The sequence below is a fragment of the Adiantum capillus-veneris genome, chromosome 28 (genome assembly GCF_014529385.1).
Source record: "Adiantum capillus-veneris isolate H3 chromosome 28, ASM1452938v2, whole genome shotgun sequence".
Taxonomy (NCBI): Eukaryota; Viridiplantae; Streptophyta; class Polypodiopsida; order Polypodiales; family Pteridaceae; genus Adiantum; species Adiantum capillus-veneris.
The window spans coordinates 23,094,352-23,109,720 of NC_140958.1; the positions used below are offsets into that span (position 1 = coordinate 23,094,352).

The 15,369-nt window shown below is 40.7% G+C and overlaps 1 protein-coding gene across 1 annotated transcript; it reads right to left on the minus strand.

Annotated features, from left to right (window-relative positions):
* Positions 1-2,361: 2,361 nt before the first annotated feature.
* On the minus strand, positions 2,362-4,939 carry LOC147420174 (protein trichome birefringence-like 19). The gene is made up of 3 exons (XM_086504452.1): positions 4,247-4,939; positions 3,850-4,127; positions 2,362-3,730 (listed from the first exon to the last, which is right to left on the minus strand). The coding sequence occupies exons 1-3, from the start codon at positions 4,551-4,553 to the stop codon at positions 2,999-3,001; spliced, it is 1,317 nt and encodes a 438-aa protein (XP_086360578.1). The 5' UTR covers positions 4,554-4,939; the 3' UTR covers positions 2,362-2,998.
* Between the last annotated feature and the right edge of the window lie 10,430 nt (positions 4,940-15,369).

A 15,369-nucleotide genomic window follows, 5' to 3' on the forward strand; every position in this document is an offset into this window, starting at 1 on the left:
ACATAGCTTGAATCTTGAGTTGTAGGATTGATTAAAAAAAGATGAATGGTGATTGATTCAAAATTATTATAGTTAAAGTAAGGAAGGTGGTAAAGTTTATTTGGAAGAGACTGTGTGTTCTCGACATGTATCACCAATGTATGTTCACAATGTTGCTACCGTGTGAAACAAGATTTTGCAGTAACTTCTACACTATGGAAAGTCTGTTGCAAAACGAAAAAAAATATTGTTTTACAGACATCTGTATGTGCTTGTTTCTATGAGTGGGAAGTTGAGCAACTAGAAAGATTAAAAGAAACGGTGAGGTTCTTGAAAGTGCTTATTGATGATAAACACTTTTGGTTTGATGTTGATGACACATACATGGTGATGAGACATGTGAGGATATCTTTCCAAGAGTTTGATCTTGAGTTACCTAATCTAAGGAAGGTATACATGGGCTAGTGCAATGTTCAGGAGAGTTTGAACTCGCCTTCAGAGTGTGCAAATTGTTTGATTAAGCCTTGAAAAGCACCCTTTGATAAATCTAAAAGGGCATTTGTTAAATAAGTATATATATGCTCGGTTGGTCAGTGCACATAGTCCATTTTCATAGTGTTGCTTTTTTGTTTGATTCAGAGTATTGAAACATGGACTGTGAGATGAATTGGATGAAGCCCCTCACTTGATCCAAGACACAAACTTTAGAATTAATAATGGTTGATGCGGTATAAAGAGGCCTCGTTCAGATTGCGCAATCCATCTTCGACCCTTTTCCACCCAGAAACAAATCCAAGATTTTGAGTGTCCATTGTTTTGTTCACACACATGAGAGGAAAAGAAAGCAGATGCAGGGCGCAATGGCTTTTGATTGGCTATAGCAATGCAACACAAACTATGGGCAAGGTAGGTGCCGAAACATCGAGCAACCCCCTTGGGTACGAGCCAACATTCCAACTCAGGAAGGCTAGCAAAGGCAAGTGTGCAGTCTGAACCACTCGATTGGAGGTATGCACTTTCAATGGTCCACCTAGTGGGAAGGTCTGATACACAAGCTAGAGCAGACTACCAGCATTTAGTGCGCACCTGCTTTATGTCCCAGTGTGCCATCGGTGTTTACCTCATACCCGAGGCCATCAAGCATGGTAGAAATCTCAACAAGGAAGCTAGGGAGTTGTGTTAGAGTGAACTATCGAAGGAGTCACTTAGTTTCCACTCGAAGTGCAATATGTGGTGAAGGACTTCAAAGGAGATGAAGCAGAGAGGCACCAATCTTTCGCTCTAGAGGCAAGTGTGTAGTTGTTTCATAGGGGCATCGTAAGGTGCATTGCATAAACACACGAAGAGCCATGGACCCTCATCTTTCTTGCTTTAATGGAATGGATTTGAACGACATGTTAGAGTGCGTTCCACCACCTAAGGGAATATTTTTCAACATATTGGTTGCTCAAAAGAAAGATCCTAGATGCCTTTCCACAGAGCAAGAGATAGTAATGTGGAAGCATGTGCTTTGTTGGGCAACTTCTTATATGGATGTCCTAGTGAAGACCATGATACATGCACACACCAAAGGAATTATACACTGTGACATGCACCCATGGACCATCATGATTGATTTCATAAAGGAGGGTGTGTCCCGTGTTGGTGTCATTGATTGGAGATTAGCGTTGCTAGTTGGCATTGAGAAGCGAGCAACCAACATTGCAAACTCGATGGAGCATGTCCCTAAATCCATGGAGGGCCCCCGAGCTTTGTAACCCAAAATCTGTCTGCCTATACTCTAAACCACTGACACCTATATAGTTGCTTTCTCCATCGAGCAACTATGTGATTGGTGTAAAGATTTTTTGGAGCATTACAATGTGCTTTGACAGAAAGTAAATGGATTACGGCATGATTTTCAATATAATACGCAAAAACTATTTGAAGCAAGTAGCCTTCTTTGTCGAGTAGGAGAACAATCATCCACCTCAAGATTCGCGTCCAATTCAGACAAAGTGCATCCACCAAGCTTATGAAATTCTAGTTCTTTGGTTGTCACCTCTTTCCATTGCTCCGGTCATCTTCGTTGTTATCCATAGTCCACCGTGGCCTTTCCTCTTCGTACTTTTCTGATTGAATATTGCTGAGAAGCCTGATTGCAGTATAAATATACCAATTTTTTGAATGTATTGCTTAGAAATCAATTGCGAATAGTCGAGTGCACATAGTTGTAGGTATTCCAATTTTGCTCGAAACTTGAGTTGGCAGCACACTATCCAAGCACCATAATAGCCAATCTACGTGATGTAGGCACCGAACCACCGTTCATGACCCACCATCTCCATGCTGGCTGTTTTGATGTAAGGTTCTAAACAACCTCAGAACTAAAAAAGCCATCCGTTAACCAATACTTTTGCAAGTCAGAGACGGCTTGGGTGTGATCATCTGGATTGATGTAGAAACACTCACCACGTTGTAGAGAACGTAGCTTAGTTGGTGAGACATTAGTGATGTAACCCCAAGGTTGAGGGTTCACGGCTGACGAGCTACGTTCTCAATGAGCGTATCCTACTATTCCACCGGGAGCTTGTTCCCCTCAGTTGCCCCTTGAGGATATGTTCAACAATGTGTAATTTTGATTACATGAATGTATGAAGTTTCTTCCTGCCACCTTCGCTGCCCGCATGGTTCTTTTTTTCAAAAGTGAGGTGACCTAGTGAACTTGGTTTATGGAAATTTGAGTCTTTTAAATTGAGGCCATATGCCCACATGAGGAAAAGGAGTCTTGCCTACAAAATACAGAAGGATACCCTAGAAAAATTGTGCCTTTACACCAACAAACTTATGCTTGCTTAGGTGTTTATTATAGTTCAAATGAAACGGTGAAGAAGAGATTTGGCATCCCCAAATGCGCTAATGTGAGAAAAAACTTTCTTATCAGCGCTAGCTATGGTGATGCCAGAACCACAAAACCTGGCCATATCCTTGGGTGCTCAAAAATGTCCGAAGGCTAGCGACCACTAAGACATATAAACAACTACAAATGCTTGAGCACATGCATAAGCATGGCACTCCATACATCCACAGCCCCTGGAAGACACCAATGCAGACAATCATTCTCTACACTCGAATGAAAATGGCCGTATGGGCCAGGATGTGCGTCAGGCCGTAGTGCTGCCGCATGTAATGCATCCAAAATCTTCAGCTTGAATGCATACTCTGACCTCCTCTTCACGGTCTTGCCAAACTCTTCTAGCTGAATCTTGTAAATGAGCTGCGAAAGACCATCTAAAGCATGCGACTTGCTCTGAAACGGAGCTTTCTGTGTGCAATTCCCACCCTGATCCCAAGGGGCATTTTGCCAATGATCTGGAGAGAGAGTCCTGAAGAATACGACTCCTTCGTACTTTGAAGAGATCAGAAAGTCGAAGACAGTCCTTAATGCCAATGTGTAGGCGTAGACCCAACCTATGTCTGTAGTGTTCAACATCCCGCAATGATTGCAGCCCACCAGCTCATTTTGCACAAAATACAGAGAATCCCTCAAGAACCAACGCACTGCTGACAAAACAATGTAGTCATAGTCATGCAAGGATGTCGTCCAGCTCTCATCCAAAACATCCAAATTAAGCTTTGCAATGTGTTGTGCAAAGCCTTCAGCTTGCTCAACTCCTTGGACCAAGAAGGGGGCCCATGCAACAGTTAATGTGAAATTGTAAGATCTGAAGTAGCAACTTGTGTTCCAAGCAGTACATTCGGGCCTCTCGATCTGCAGTGAAGCAACAGCTAAAGCTCATTTGTTTTTCTCTTCAACATGGCAGACTTTACAATGTGTCTGTGGCCAATTGCATCATGTGCTACCAAATATAAAGATCTCGAGGCAATTACCTGCGCGAGATAGCACAAAACAGACTGATAATTGTTTCGAGCTATGGAGTCCCCAATGAAAGCCAATCTCTTTCCGAAAACAATCTTGAGGAAGTCTTTTCCATCAAATAAGGGCAGCGTACAACCATAAGGTTTCCATCTCCAGTACAAGAAGCCAAGGTCTGGTCTTCCAAGCTTGATACAATTCTGATTTTCCTGAATGTACCCGCATGTCGCATTTGTGTAAGCAGGCCCATCCGGGTGTGGTATCCAGTCACCTCTCCATATGTTGCAACCACCTGGAATGCCAGATCCAATTGCAGCTTTGGACAAAAATTTCTTAAAGCATGAATTAGCTGTGGCAACAGCGCCACATACACACACGTCAAGACATGACAAGACGTAAAATCGTACATACCGACAGTGAAATCGATGAGCTTTTTAACATCTGAATCAGGAGGAGGTGGAATGATGTGATCCTGGATAGGAGGAGAGATGCTGGCGGGAAGCGATTTAGGGCGCTTCTCTGCACTTAAATTGATAGAAGAATCGGAAGAGAGGATGAGTGCAACAACTAGAAATACAATCAGTAAGGGGCATACCAATACCCACAATATCACAGACTTTGTTGGGTTCCATAGATGCTGGCGCTCTTGGGCTGCCGCCTCCTTTGGTGGGCGCCCATCAGCTTGCCCCAACAATGCATATACGTAATGGGTTGTCATGATCAAAACTCACAGGAAATTGCAGAGCAAAACCTCATGCAAAAAGGGGAATGGAAGAGGGCAGAAGGCTACTGCTGTACAGAGAGGAACACGACTGATTTTCGCACGAGACACCATTGTTTTGCAGCTGGTGCCACAACGAAATAGCGAGGCGTTGAAAATGCTTTTTGTCCTGATTAGCCTAGAAGGGACGCGCCCACATCTTCACTTTGTTTGAGCCACCTTCTCCTCAGCTCTCCATCGTGGGTTACGAGCATCCAAAACCCCAACTGATTGTAGGGTACGGTTGCCAACATCACTCCAAGGTTTTATCTAACCTTCATTGCTCTTTTCTAGTTTTTGCTGAATGAATGATTTCTAAGGTTCTCTTCTTGCGCACGAAGACCTTGATACCACGTCCACGTTTCTCTGCCTTGAGCATGTTGGCCATCGCTTACCAAGAGATAAGAGCAAGAGACAAGAGCAATGAAGAGTTGAAGAATCCTGTTTAGCCTAGCAAAGGACCATGGGGTATTATGCTGATTTTACATCATATCACCATAATGTTATCCACTAGGCCACAATAGTAAGCATCATTGTGTATGTGTTGAAAAGTGACAGCCCTAAGGTCACAGTAGGGATCCAAAGGAGGGAAAATAGGGATCCAAAGGGGGGGTCATATGCAAAAGAGCAATGCGTATCAATGGGCTTCAAAGACCCTAAGGTTCAGCCCATTAAACTTCCAAAATGCTAAGGTTCCAAAATTCAAAGGTAATGTCCAATGGTCAAAACTTAGGGAATATTGGATGCTTGTGGGAAGACTCAAAAGTCTTCCCACATCCCTATCTAGGAGGGGGCGAGCCTTATATGTAGGGGATGAGAGAGAAACACACACACACTCTTGCAAGCTCCCTTTACGCAAAGGACATAGTGGACCAGCTCCCTAGCCCAGTTGCCCCCAAGGTGCACTCAAATCCTATTGGATGGCCATGGAGGTGGACCAATGAGAATTAGGTTAGAGTATATTTAGTTTAATTCATTTAAAAATACTTGATAAAAGAACCAATAGAAATTAAAAGCTCTTTAGAAGACTATTGGACAGTCTCTCAAGGGGTCCAATGAGCATTCAACAACCCAATGGCTTGCCTGATTCCTATTGGCCAGAAGACTAAGGGGTCCAATGAGAGTTTCCTAAAGCTCTCACAAAAGGAAAAAGGGGGACACATGTCACAAGGCTATCCGGTATGTTTCTTAATTATCATTGGCTAAGCTTTGCAGGGTCCAATAGGATGCTAGCATGTGCAATTAGCAAGAGAGGTTGACCAAGAGAGAGAGGGGGGTGATTTTTTCAATGCATTATCACACACACACTCACACAATCTCATGTGTGAAGTAAAGAAGACTATCTCCTTCTCAAGCTTTAATGGAAAGCTCATCACCTACTCCAAGCTTGTGAGAAGGGAGGCCTACACCAACAACTCTTGGCTTTGCGAAGAAAATTCAACCAAGAGCCAAGCTCCAATGCATGCTCATATCCTCTACCATGCTAATTACTAAGCTATGCTAAGATATTATGAGTGATTATGTGAGGAGACATACTTCTTTCTCGTAACAATACTCCTTCCTCTCGATCTACTCTTATACCCCTCTAGCTCTCACCATCGTCGAAGGTGTGTGAGGTCTTGGGTCTGAGACCGTTAGGGAATTGATGTTGTGTTTTACAAGTGTGAGCTTGGTGCTTGAAGCTTTCATCTTCATTGCACCAGCAAGTTATTGAAGGAACACAAAATATTGTATTGTAAAATGTCTCCCTTGATGGCGGACCGGCTCCATGTAAATCCGCTCCTCAACTATTATAAATAGCTTAATTTCTTTCTCTTTTTGAAGTATTGCTCATGCCTATCTAACTAGGTGTTATGCTTTTGTTGCTCTATCTTCATCCAAGCACTCTTGTTATACTCATTAGGAATCTATTGTAATGAAATGCTCACTATGTCTATGTTATTTTTCGGTACACACAAGCTATTAGACCATTAAATGTTACATAGCACTACTACCTGTAGTAGCAAACTGTGTTCTTCACTCATAGTAGCAACTGAATTTGGAGCTCCCAGAAGCAATAGCAATAGCATCTACAACCACCATCATTAGGTCAATCAAGGGTTTGGAGGCAGGGTCTGGTGTTGCTTGAGTTGAGTTCATTTCTGGGATATATAAAATTCTATAGGAGGTTTTTTCATATGTTTGCAGCCAAGCCATTACCTCTATATGTGAACAAAGTTTCCATTGCTTAAAAGATGTGCTCAGCAAGAAGCTAGTACTTTGCCAACCTAACTAGGATGCTATTTTCCATGTTCATGTAGATGCTTATGGCATGGCTATGGGAGCCATACTGGCCTAGCCTGATGGGCAGACATACTACTTGGTCTAATTTTCTAGTTGTTGGAGGTTCAATAACCATGTTCAATTGCAGGTTCAATGCAATTGAACAGGGGTACTCTTGAAAGCGAAGCATTGGGGATGGTATTCAACACTGCCAAATTTAGACATTGCCTATTGGGCAAGCTATTTTACTTCTATGTTGATCATCAAGCTTTGTTGTTCTCATCAACAAAGTTTTAATACAAGGAAGGTCAAATGGATGATGTTTCGTATGGAATTTGAGTTTAAGATTTTCCTCAAAAAAGACACGCTATGGGGCAAACTTTCTTTTTAGAAGTACATAGGGATATTCAAAAATATTGTTGAGAGATGAACCATTAGATGCTAAATTATTCCAGAGTACAGTTGAAGAAGAATCGGACCCAAAATGGTAGGATGTTTATGATTTTCTTGAGCTAGGGAAGTTTCTAGATGACCGGTCCCAGAACAGGAGTTTGATCATAAAATGTCGGAAATGCATTTTCATTGCTAGAGCACTATATAGACTAGGCATTGATGGTGTGCTTCGTAGATGTGTGCCAATGAGAGGACAAATTTAAGTGGTCATTGAAGCTCACAATGGGGATGTTGAAGGACACTTTTCAACTGATATCACATATAAGAAGATCCTCCAAGCAGGATTATGGTGGCCAACCATGATGGTTGATGCTAGAGCCTTTTGAAAAACATGTGATATTTTCTAGTGAATGGAAAGACCAATGATGGTTGATATGACACCACTAACTCCAGTATATCCACTAGGATTTTTCATGAAATGGGGTCTAGATTTTATGAGGCCATTCAAGAAACTCACTCCAAGGAAGAACAAATATATCATCATGGCCACATGTTATGTTATAAAATGGGTTGAGGCTGAGGCTTTGATAGATAATACTGCTAAATCAAAACAACAGTTTTATATAAAAACATTATCTGTAGATATGGATGTCCCCAGTGGAAATAGTTTCAGATCAAGGAATTCACTTCATTAATGAAACTCTTCAAATTTTGATTGAGATGTTTTCAAGAAAGCACCAGAAGTGTACACCGTATTATCCCAAGTGCAATGGCTAGGCATGCAGAGAGCAGTAATAAAACCATTAAGACTATCCTCACTCAGGTAGTTCAGAAGGAACCTCATAAGTGGGACACTAAGCTTCAGTCGGCATTATGGGCGTATAGATCAAGCCCAGATCATGCTCTAATCATATGCTTGTGTATAGGTATCGATGATCTAGGCCGCACACCACTATGAAAATCCCCAGCAATTACAATGTAGTCACCAAGCAAAGCAACACACCTAGTATCAATGGATTTGATCTGTGCAATGTGCTGATGATGCACATGCGTGTAGAAAAATTGGAGGACACATCTCAATCTCTGTGTGCCCCCACTCTCTGCAATAACAAACATACACATTCTATATAAATACTAACAATCCATCCTAGCCATGATAACTAGACTCAAACATCAAAACAAAAATATTAAACTCAAAGATAACAAACAATGGATCATCATTCATATGGTCTACAAGAGATGTCTGGTGGTCCTTTTCCACAAAGATTGTAGCTTCAATTTATAAGTAAACACCAAACTAATCAAAAGTCATAAATCTACCAAAGTATAGGATACAAGCCAAAGAAAAATTTATTGTAACAAATATGGGCAGCCCGACCAGATGGTAGAGGACACGATGGTGGATCAACAAAAATTGTGGTTCTAGGTGGTGGAAGATCTGTGGATGCAGCTCCCCTAAAGTGCACATCATGAAACTCTATCTCTCTATCTCTCTAGCAAGGATCTCCCCTCTATCCATGTGGATCCACCAAGTACAATGCTCAAGCTCCCACTGCAAGAGTTGAGGCATGGTTGGTGGGTACATGCATCCCTCACCACTCTGAATGTGAGTCCACGAACGCGCAAGCACAAGTATCATAGCAATATGATGCATGATCAAAAGGTGAGCAAAGAATCTGTAAAAGAGAACAAATCAGAAAGCTAAAAATAAACAATTTTCCATATGATACACTAATTAAAGCACTAGATAGCATGTCAAAATGACAAAACCATCACCTATAAAGTCACTGTGAGAAGCCATGCGGTAGTAGTCAATTCTCTTCAAGGCCTGTCACTCCACATCCTTTGTTTTGTTTTCTAAAGCTACCTCTAGTGGAAATAGAAATATCCTACCCTCCACCACAATCTCAAAGAAGTACATATCCATGGTGCATGTGGGGAGAACATCAATCCTTCCAGGCACATCCACATAGTCTGCAAGGAGATTGCGAGATCTATCCAAGATTCTTTGTAGAGCTCCCTCTTGTTTTAGCCAGCTTTCACCCCAAGCACATAGAAAAATTAGACCAAGAATACAAACATTATTTCAATTCCTAAATAAACAATTTGTTTTCATATACTCACCCTCGATACTTTTGATGTCCTTTCACCATGCGCAATAAGCTGCACGAGTGATCTTGCTCGCCTCTAGTAAGAAAACCTACAAGATTTTATTTTCTATCGAAGCATCATGTAGAGAAATCAAGTTCGATTTCTCCAGGTTGGCCCAATTGTCCTCCCCCCATTGAAGGCTCAATACGCGATCAAAACAATCCTTCCCTAGCTGTGGGTCAACAATGTTACAAATCTATTAAGTACAATGTCAAATTAATTGAGTTCCTTCTTAGCATACACACAAAAAAATATCACAAGGTAGTTAAATACCTTGCCAACAGGATTGGAATACTCATAATAAACATGATTCATAATCTTAGACTCTTCCTTTTTCAAATCTTCACTAGAAAGCATAGATTTCTTGCTCTCTAGTTTACTGTGTAGCTCTTTCAACATTTGAACCTTCAAAAACAAAAAATGCTTTTCGACACAAAAAGCTTTAATCAAACCATACAAAGAAGAGCTATAATTTACAATGAGCTCACATAAAAAAGAATTCTAGCTAGATATCTTCTTGTAAGAGGATACCATGGTTCTTCTCCCTTTGTGGTTCTTTTGCGCAGGGTATCAATCAATTTTTGATCATTCTTCGACAAAGCACGAAGATAATCCTCATGATTAGCAGAGAAAATGTTTTCACAATTTACAAACTCATCTCACAGATGAGATGAAACTAGTGCATGGGTGTTCATTTTGAATTACATATAACCAAGTTAAATGACATTCAAACATGAAAAATTTATCCTTTTTTTTGTGAAGAGCTACTCACAAGTTCATGCGCTGCAAGCTCGTCAGCAATGCTATTTTAGAAACCTTTGTAGGATGAATGATCGTACATAAGACCCTACAGTTTTTGTACTTGCTAGTGAAGAACATTTATTTAATTGCATCTTGCCATGCCTCTGTCCTGTGATTCCCTTCCCATACATAGAACATTTTACCAATTAGTGGCTCTAATTGTGGTTGCAATGCTAACTCCTCTTCATACTCTTTGTTTAGGTCTCTCCAAAGTGGGTCCCATGTCTCTATGATATTTTCTATTTTCACAAACAAAACACATCCCAAAAACAATATTAAAACATTGCTAATTAATCCCCACAGCAAGCAAAGGGAGTTTTATTTAAGCTAGCCCTACTTCAAAAGTAAGGGACTGATTTCAGGACCAAAATTTCCCGTGTTTGGTATGGTGTGGGCCTAATGGCTTTGGATTTTATCGCCAAAGGTGGGAGTGTTCATCACCGTTGTCAAGAACTGCACAGTGCGACTAGGAAAGCATCCAGCCTCTAACTGTGAGGATTCATAGAAAATTCAAGCAAGGCATAGATGATTTGAAGACAAAAACACACTAAAAAAATACAAAATCGAGCCAGAAATATCCACTTTGAAAATGAATCAAGATCAACTCAAAATTCTTGTGTGTGTGAAGATTAGGTGTAGCCTCGCTCCCAATTGCACAGATGTAGTGCTCATTCGACCTGATAAAAACCCTACATTTACGCTTCGATTCTTTGTCGTGACCATTTCATGGAAGCTTCAATGCTTAATTGGAGAAGCCCAAGTATTTTTTTGAGGAGGGGAAACCCTAATTGGAGGCCTCACAGCCTCAACCATGTAGAGTAAGCAGCACGGGACTGCACTAGCACCCTGTAAAGGAATGGTTGTATCTCCTTGCTCATATAGCCAAATGAGCTCATTATTGGCTCTCGAATTTTCCACACAACTTGAGAAATAATGGCACCATCATTGATGTGGAATTTGGGCTATTTTGAGCTATTTTTGACCATTTTAAGGCCATTTTTAGCTATTTTTTACCCAAAAATGCCCGCTTTGTGTCCGGCAAAAGCCCAAACGACCTGGGAAAAATCCCTAAATTTGTGGAAAAATCCCAATGGGCTCAAATTTCAATTTGAACCTCATTTTCCCACTTGGTAATCACTTTGGACAGATCATTTATGCCTGTGCACGAAACCTGCTATTTTTGGCTAACATCGCCTGCATTGAACTTTCTAGGCAAAACGAGCGTGCCACTTCGAAACACTTGACATTTGTACATTCCTAAAGAGAATTAGGCATGCTTTAATGTGTTAAAAGATGCAACAGTGCCACATCCCAAGCCTCGCCTTCCCGGCAAAGTATGTATATGTCTGCAACTATGGCAACCGTTCTCCCATATATCACATTAGGTACATCATAGCATTTGGTCCCACATAAAAAAAGCATTGAGAGTGAGGTAGATATTTTAATTTCACATTATGGACGTGCCATGGCACGACATACACCCCCTCTAAACCTGCACATCCTCCGGCTTGTGCCACACATATCTTTTGGAGGTTCAGTCTTCATTTAAGTCAACATACATATCAATTTCGTCATCACTTGCAACGAAATCTAACGCATCATCCTCTCGTTCTTCATCCACATCCATAAAATTTTCATCAGAGCATTCATTCTGACTTTCCTATGAATCAAAGCGATCTGTATCACCTCTTCTTTTGGATAACTTGATTCTTTTCCCTGCGATGGGAATCTTCATTTTTGTCCTATCTAGTTCATGCAAGGTGTAAGTCGCATTCCCATGTAGATGTTGAACCACATAAGGAAAAAACCATATCTTTGAAAGCTTTCTTATTGTTGAATGCTGGTTGTCAAGACTATTGTCATACACCAACACCCAATCACCTTCCTCAATAGCTTTAGGTCTGAGCCTATGCCTCTTATCAAATATGTCTTTATTCTTTAACCTTGCATCTTTCAATTGCTCTACTGCATTCTCAATATCTTGAGGCCTTCTTTATAATTGTTTTATGTGCAAAGCAAGAAGGCCTTCCCTACTTATTCCATCTTCCCAAGGTAATACATTCCATGTGGGAATCACATCCTCAATTGGCATTATAGGTTTCTCACCATACATTAACTCAAAAAGCATATAACCAATAATTGAGCTATGAGTTGTACGATCAGACCATAAAGCATAAGGAAATAACATAGGACACTCTCCCATTTTACCTTTGCACGCGTTAGCCAAAGCTTTAATGATAGGAGGATGCCCACGCTCCAATTTACCATTTCCCTCAGGATTATATGCAATAGTGAGAGCAAGTTTAATGCCCAGCCTAGAGAAAAACTCCCTTGCTTTGTTAGCATCCAACTCACCCCTGTCCGCCGTTACTTTCCCAACACAACCATAACGGCTAATTACATCATCCAAGAAGAACTTACATACCCCTTCTGTGCTTGTTGTTCTTAGAGCACGACTTTCAACTTGGTTGGTTAAGTCTTCTCGTGCAGGCACTATGTATCTCATTTTCCATAAGCCCAATGACATTGTAACCAGATCTACTACCCACTTGTAATGCATGGCCAATGGGTAAGTAGGGTGCAACCCATCACAATGACGTACATTTGAATACATTTGACAGGTTTCACAGGACTCCACAAAGTGAGATACATCTTTATACATACCTTTCCACCAATACCTCTCTTTCATTTTAGTAAATGTGGCCCATACACCTCTATGTCGAGCATCAAGACTCTCATGAACCTTTTTCATAAGATCATTTTGAGCGTTCTTATTATTCACGAATCTCATCGGCATTCCATTTCTTTGTTTTGGATGCTTCTGTAAGTACCCATGTTTTAAAAATTATCCATAGGTCTTTCTTCGTATTCTTTTGAACTCTTGATCAATTCACCATTCTTGCCTTGTCAAAGTGCACAGATAGCGTCCAATGAGCAACAGTCACCTTGATATAGGTCCTCTGTAAATGACTCAAGTGCATTTGACAGGCAAACATGATCACCCTTGGCATGAGAGATACTATAGAACTGTGTGCCTACATCATCGCCCTTCACAACCATGTCTTCTTTATTTTCATACCTTGATCTTGAAAGCATATCTGCAACTGGATTATCTTTCCCTACAATATGCTTAAATTCTAGATTCAAGGACTTTATGTAGGCAATCCATCTCAACATAGCAATGTCCGGAGTTGAGCTGCTTGTGATCATTCCAAGAAGGGGTAGACAATCAGTCTCCACTATTACATTTGCTCCTATCTAATATTCTTTGTCACATTTCAAAGCTGTGACTACTCCTCATAACTCTCTTTTTATCCATGGATAGTTGCATTGATGAGCACTTAGGACTTTTGCTCCAAATCTCATCACATATCCCTTGCCATCATCGTCATCTTGCCCAATTGCCCATCCAATTCCTGTGGGGCTAGTATCCACCCACTGTCACAATTACATATCGTCCACATTCATAGTTTTCTTTCCTCAAAGTTGGAGACATAAAAAACAACTTCTTTAATTTTCTCATGGCATGTGTATGCATTTCTTCCCATTGAAACTTTTGGTTCTTTCTCAAAAGTTGATACAAAGGCTCTACTACATGTGCATAATGCGGAATCCAGATAACATAAAACACGTATGCACCCAAGAACCTTCGAACCTCAGTGAAATCTATATATTTCTCTTTCATTATCTAAATTACATCAATCTTTGTAGGACAAGGCCTTCTACCATATGGCCCACACATATGTCCCACAATAAGAACTTCATTCACACCAAACATTGACTTTTGGCCACACAAGGTAAGGTTCACCTCTTCCAACCTCGACAAGATATTATCACAATCAGTGATATGGTTTGCCACATACTTGCGGCACCCCCTCGAGTCCAGAGCCACACCCTATATCACTTACATCACATCCTTTGATTGGCACATCATGAAGGAAAGGCATTGTAGTTTGAAGTATGAAGTCATGAAGGACTTTGTTCATACCATTCATCATATGCGCAACTGAATTAGTTTCTCCTTGAGATAAGGTGCACATTCTTACTAGGCCCAAAGGTGTCCTCATGGTAGTCAGGTCCCTACTTCCGATTGCTAGTTGGAATTGATCATACCCTGAGTACAAATATCCCATAGAACATATTGCCCTTCCTGCAAATGCCTCTGCAAATTCATCTACAACTGTACCCACATTTCTACTTGTCGCCTTATTTATAAGTTGTATCTCTTGAATAAAGCGTAAAGAACCATTTTTCTTGGGAACTGTGCACCACTTGTTTGAATACGGAGCACAAGAAGGCTCCAAGATACCCATCTTGATCTTTTCATTAAGCAATTCAATGAGTTTTGGCAAATGGGCCTTTGGAATAGGAATAGGCCTCATGTTCCAAGGTACATGAGGGATAGTGAAGATCACCATAGGAGCAACAATGGATGGATCAACACACCCTATCTCATAGGGCTCAAATGCAAAAGCTTTTCTGTGTTTGGCAAGCATGTCTTCAAAGCATACCTTTTCAGCTTTTGTTAAACTGTCCTCGCAACCAACCTTTAACTCCTTCAAAGAATCCTGTGTGAACTTGTGTCCAATCTTGCTTGGGTCACGAAGGGTAGGTTGCAAAGAAGCTTGCTCCATCTTATTTGTGCAATCTTTTGGTAGAGGTAATGCCACTGGTTTCACTTTCTTTGCCATAGACTTATACTTAGTCTCCACTCGTACATCATTACATTGAGCATTTTTGAAATCTTCAATGACCTTGTATATTTCTATTGAGCATACTTTCACGACCTCACTTCCGATACACAAATTGAAATCTAGTAAAGACTCCAAGTCTTGCATAGTATCCACAAACAAACACTCATCAAACACACGTGTAGTGCATTCACCATCTTCTAGCAAACCATTCATCTTCAAACCTCTTTGTACACTATTTACATGTTTTTGTTCTCCCTACTTCAAGCCCTAACACTTTGTAAAGCAATAGATCCATAGACAGTTAATCCTACAAAACCTGTAGAAAATGTTTCCTTTGCATATACATCATGCGAGAACTTTTCTCTTCTTGTACCACTGCAATCTTGCTCTACAATGGTACATGGACAAAACCCCTCATATCCTTGTAGTCCTTGAATTATTTGTTTCTCTTTGGCAAGGGTTACTCTCTAAGA

What these genes read in the sequence shown, in the direction of transcription:
- LOC147420174 (XM_086504452.1), bottom strand. Translation starts at nt 4,553, where the DNA reads ATGACAACCCATTACGTATATGCATTGTTGGGGCAAGCTGATGGGCGC. An exon ending in GCTCATCGATTTCACTGTCG is followed by an intron (nt 4,128 to 4,246) that starts GTATGTACGATT and finishes CTGGCATTCCAG; the next exon opens with GTGGTTGCAACATATGGAGA. An exon ending in TTTTGTGCTATCTCGCGCAG is followed by an intron (nt 3,731 to 3,849) that starts GTAATTGCCTCG and finishes GCTTCACTGCAG; the next exon opens with ATCGAGAGGCCCGAATGTAC.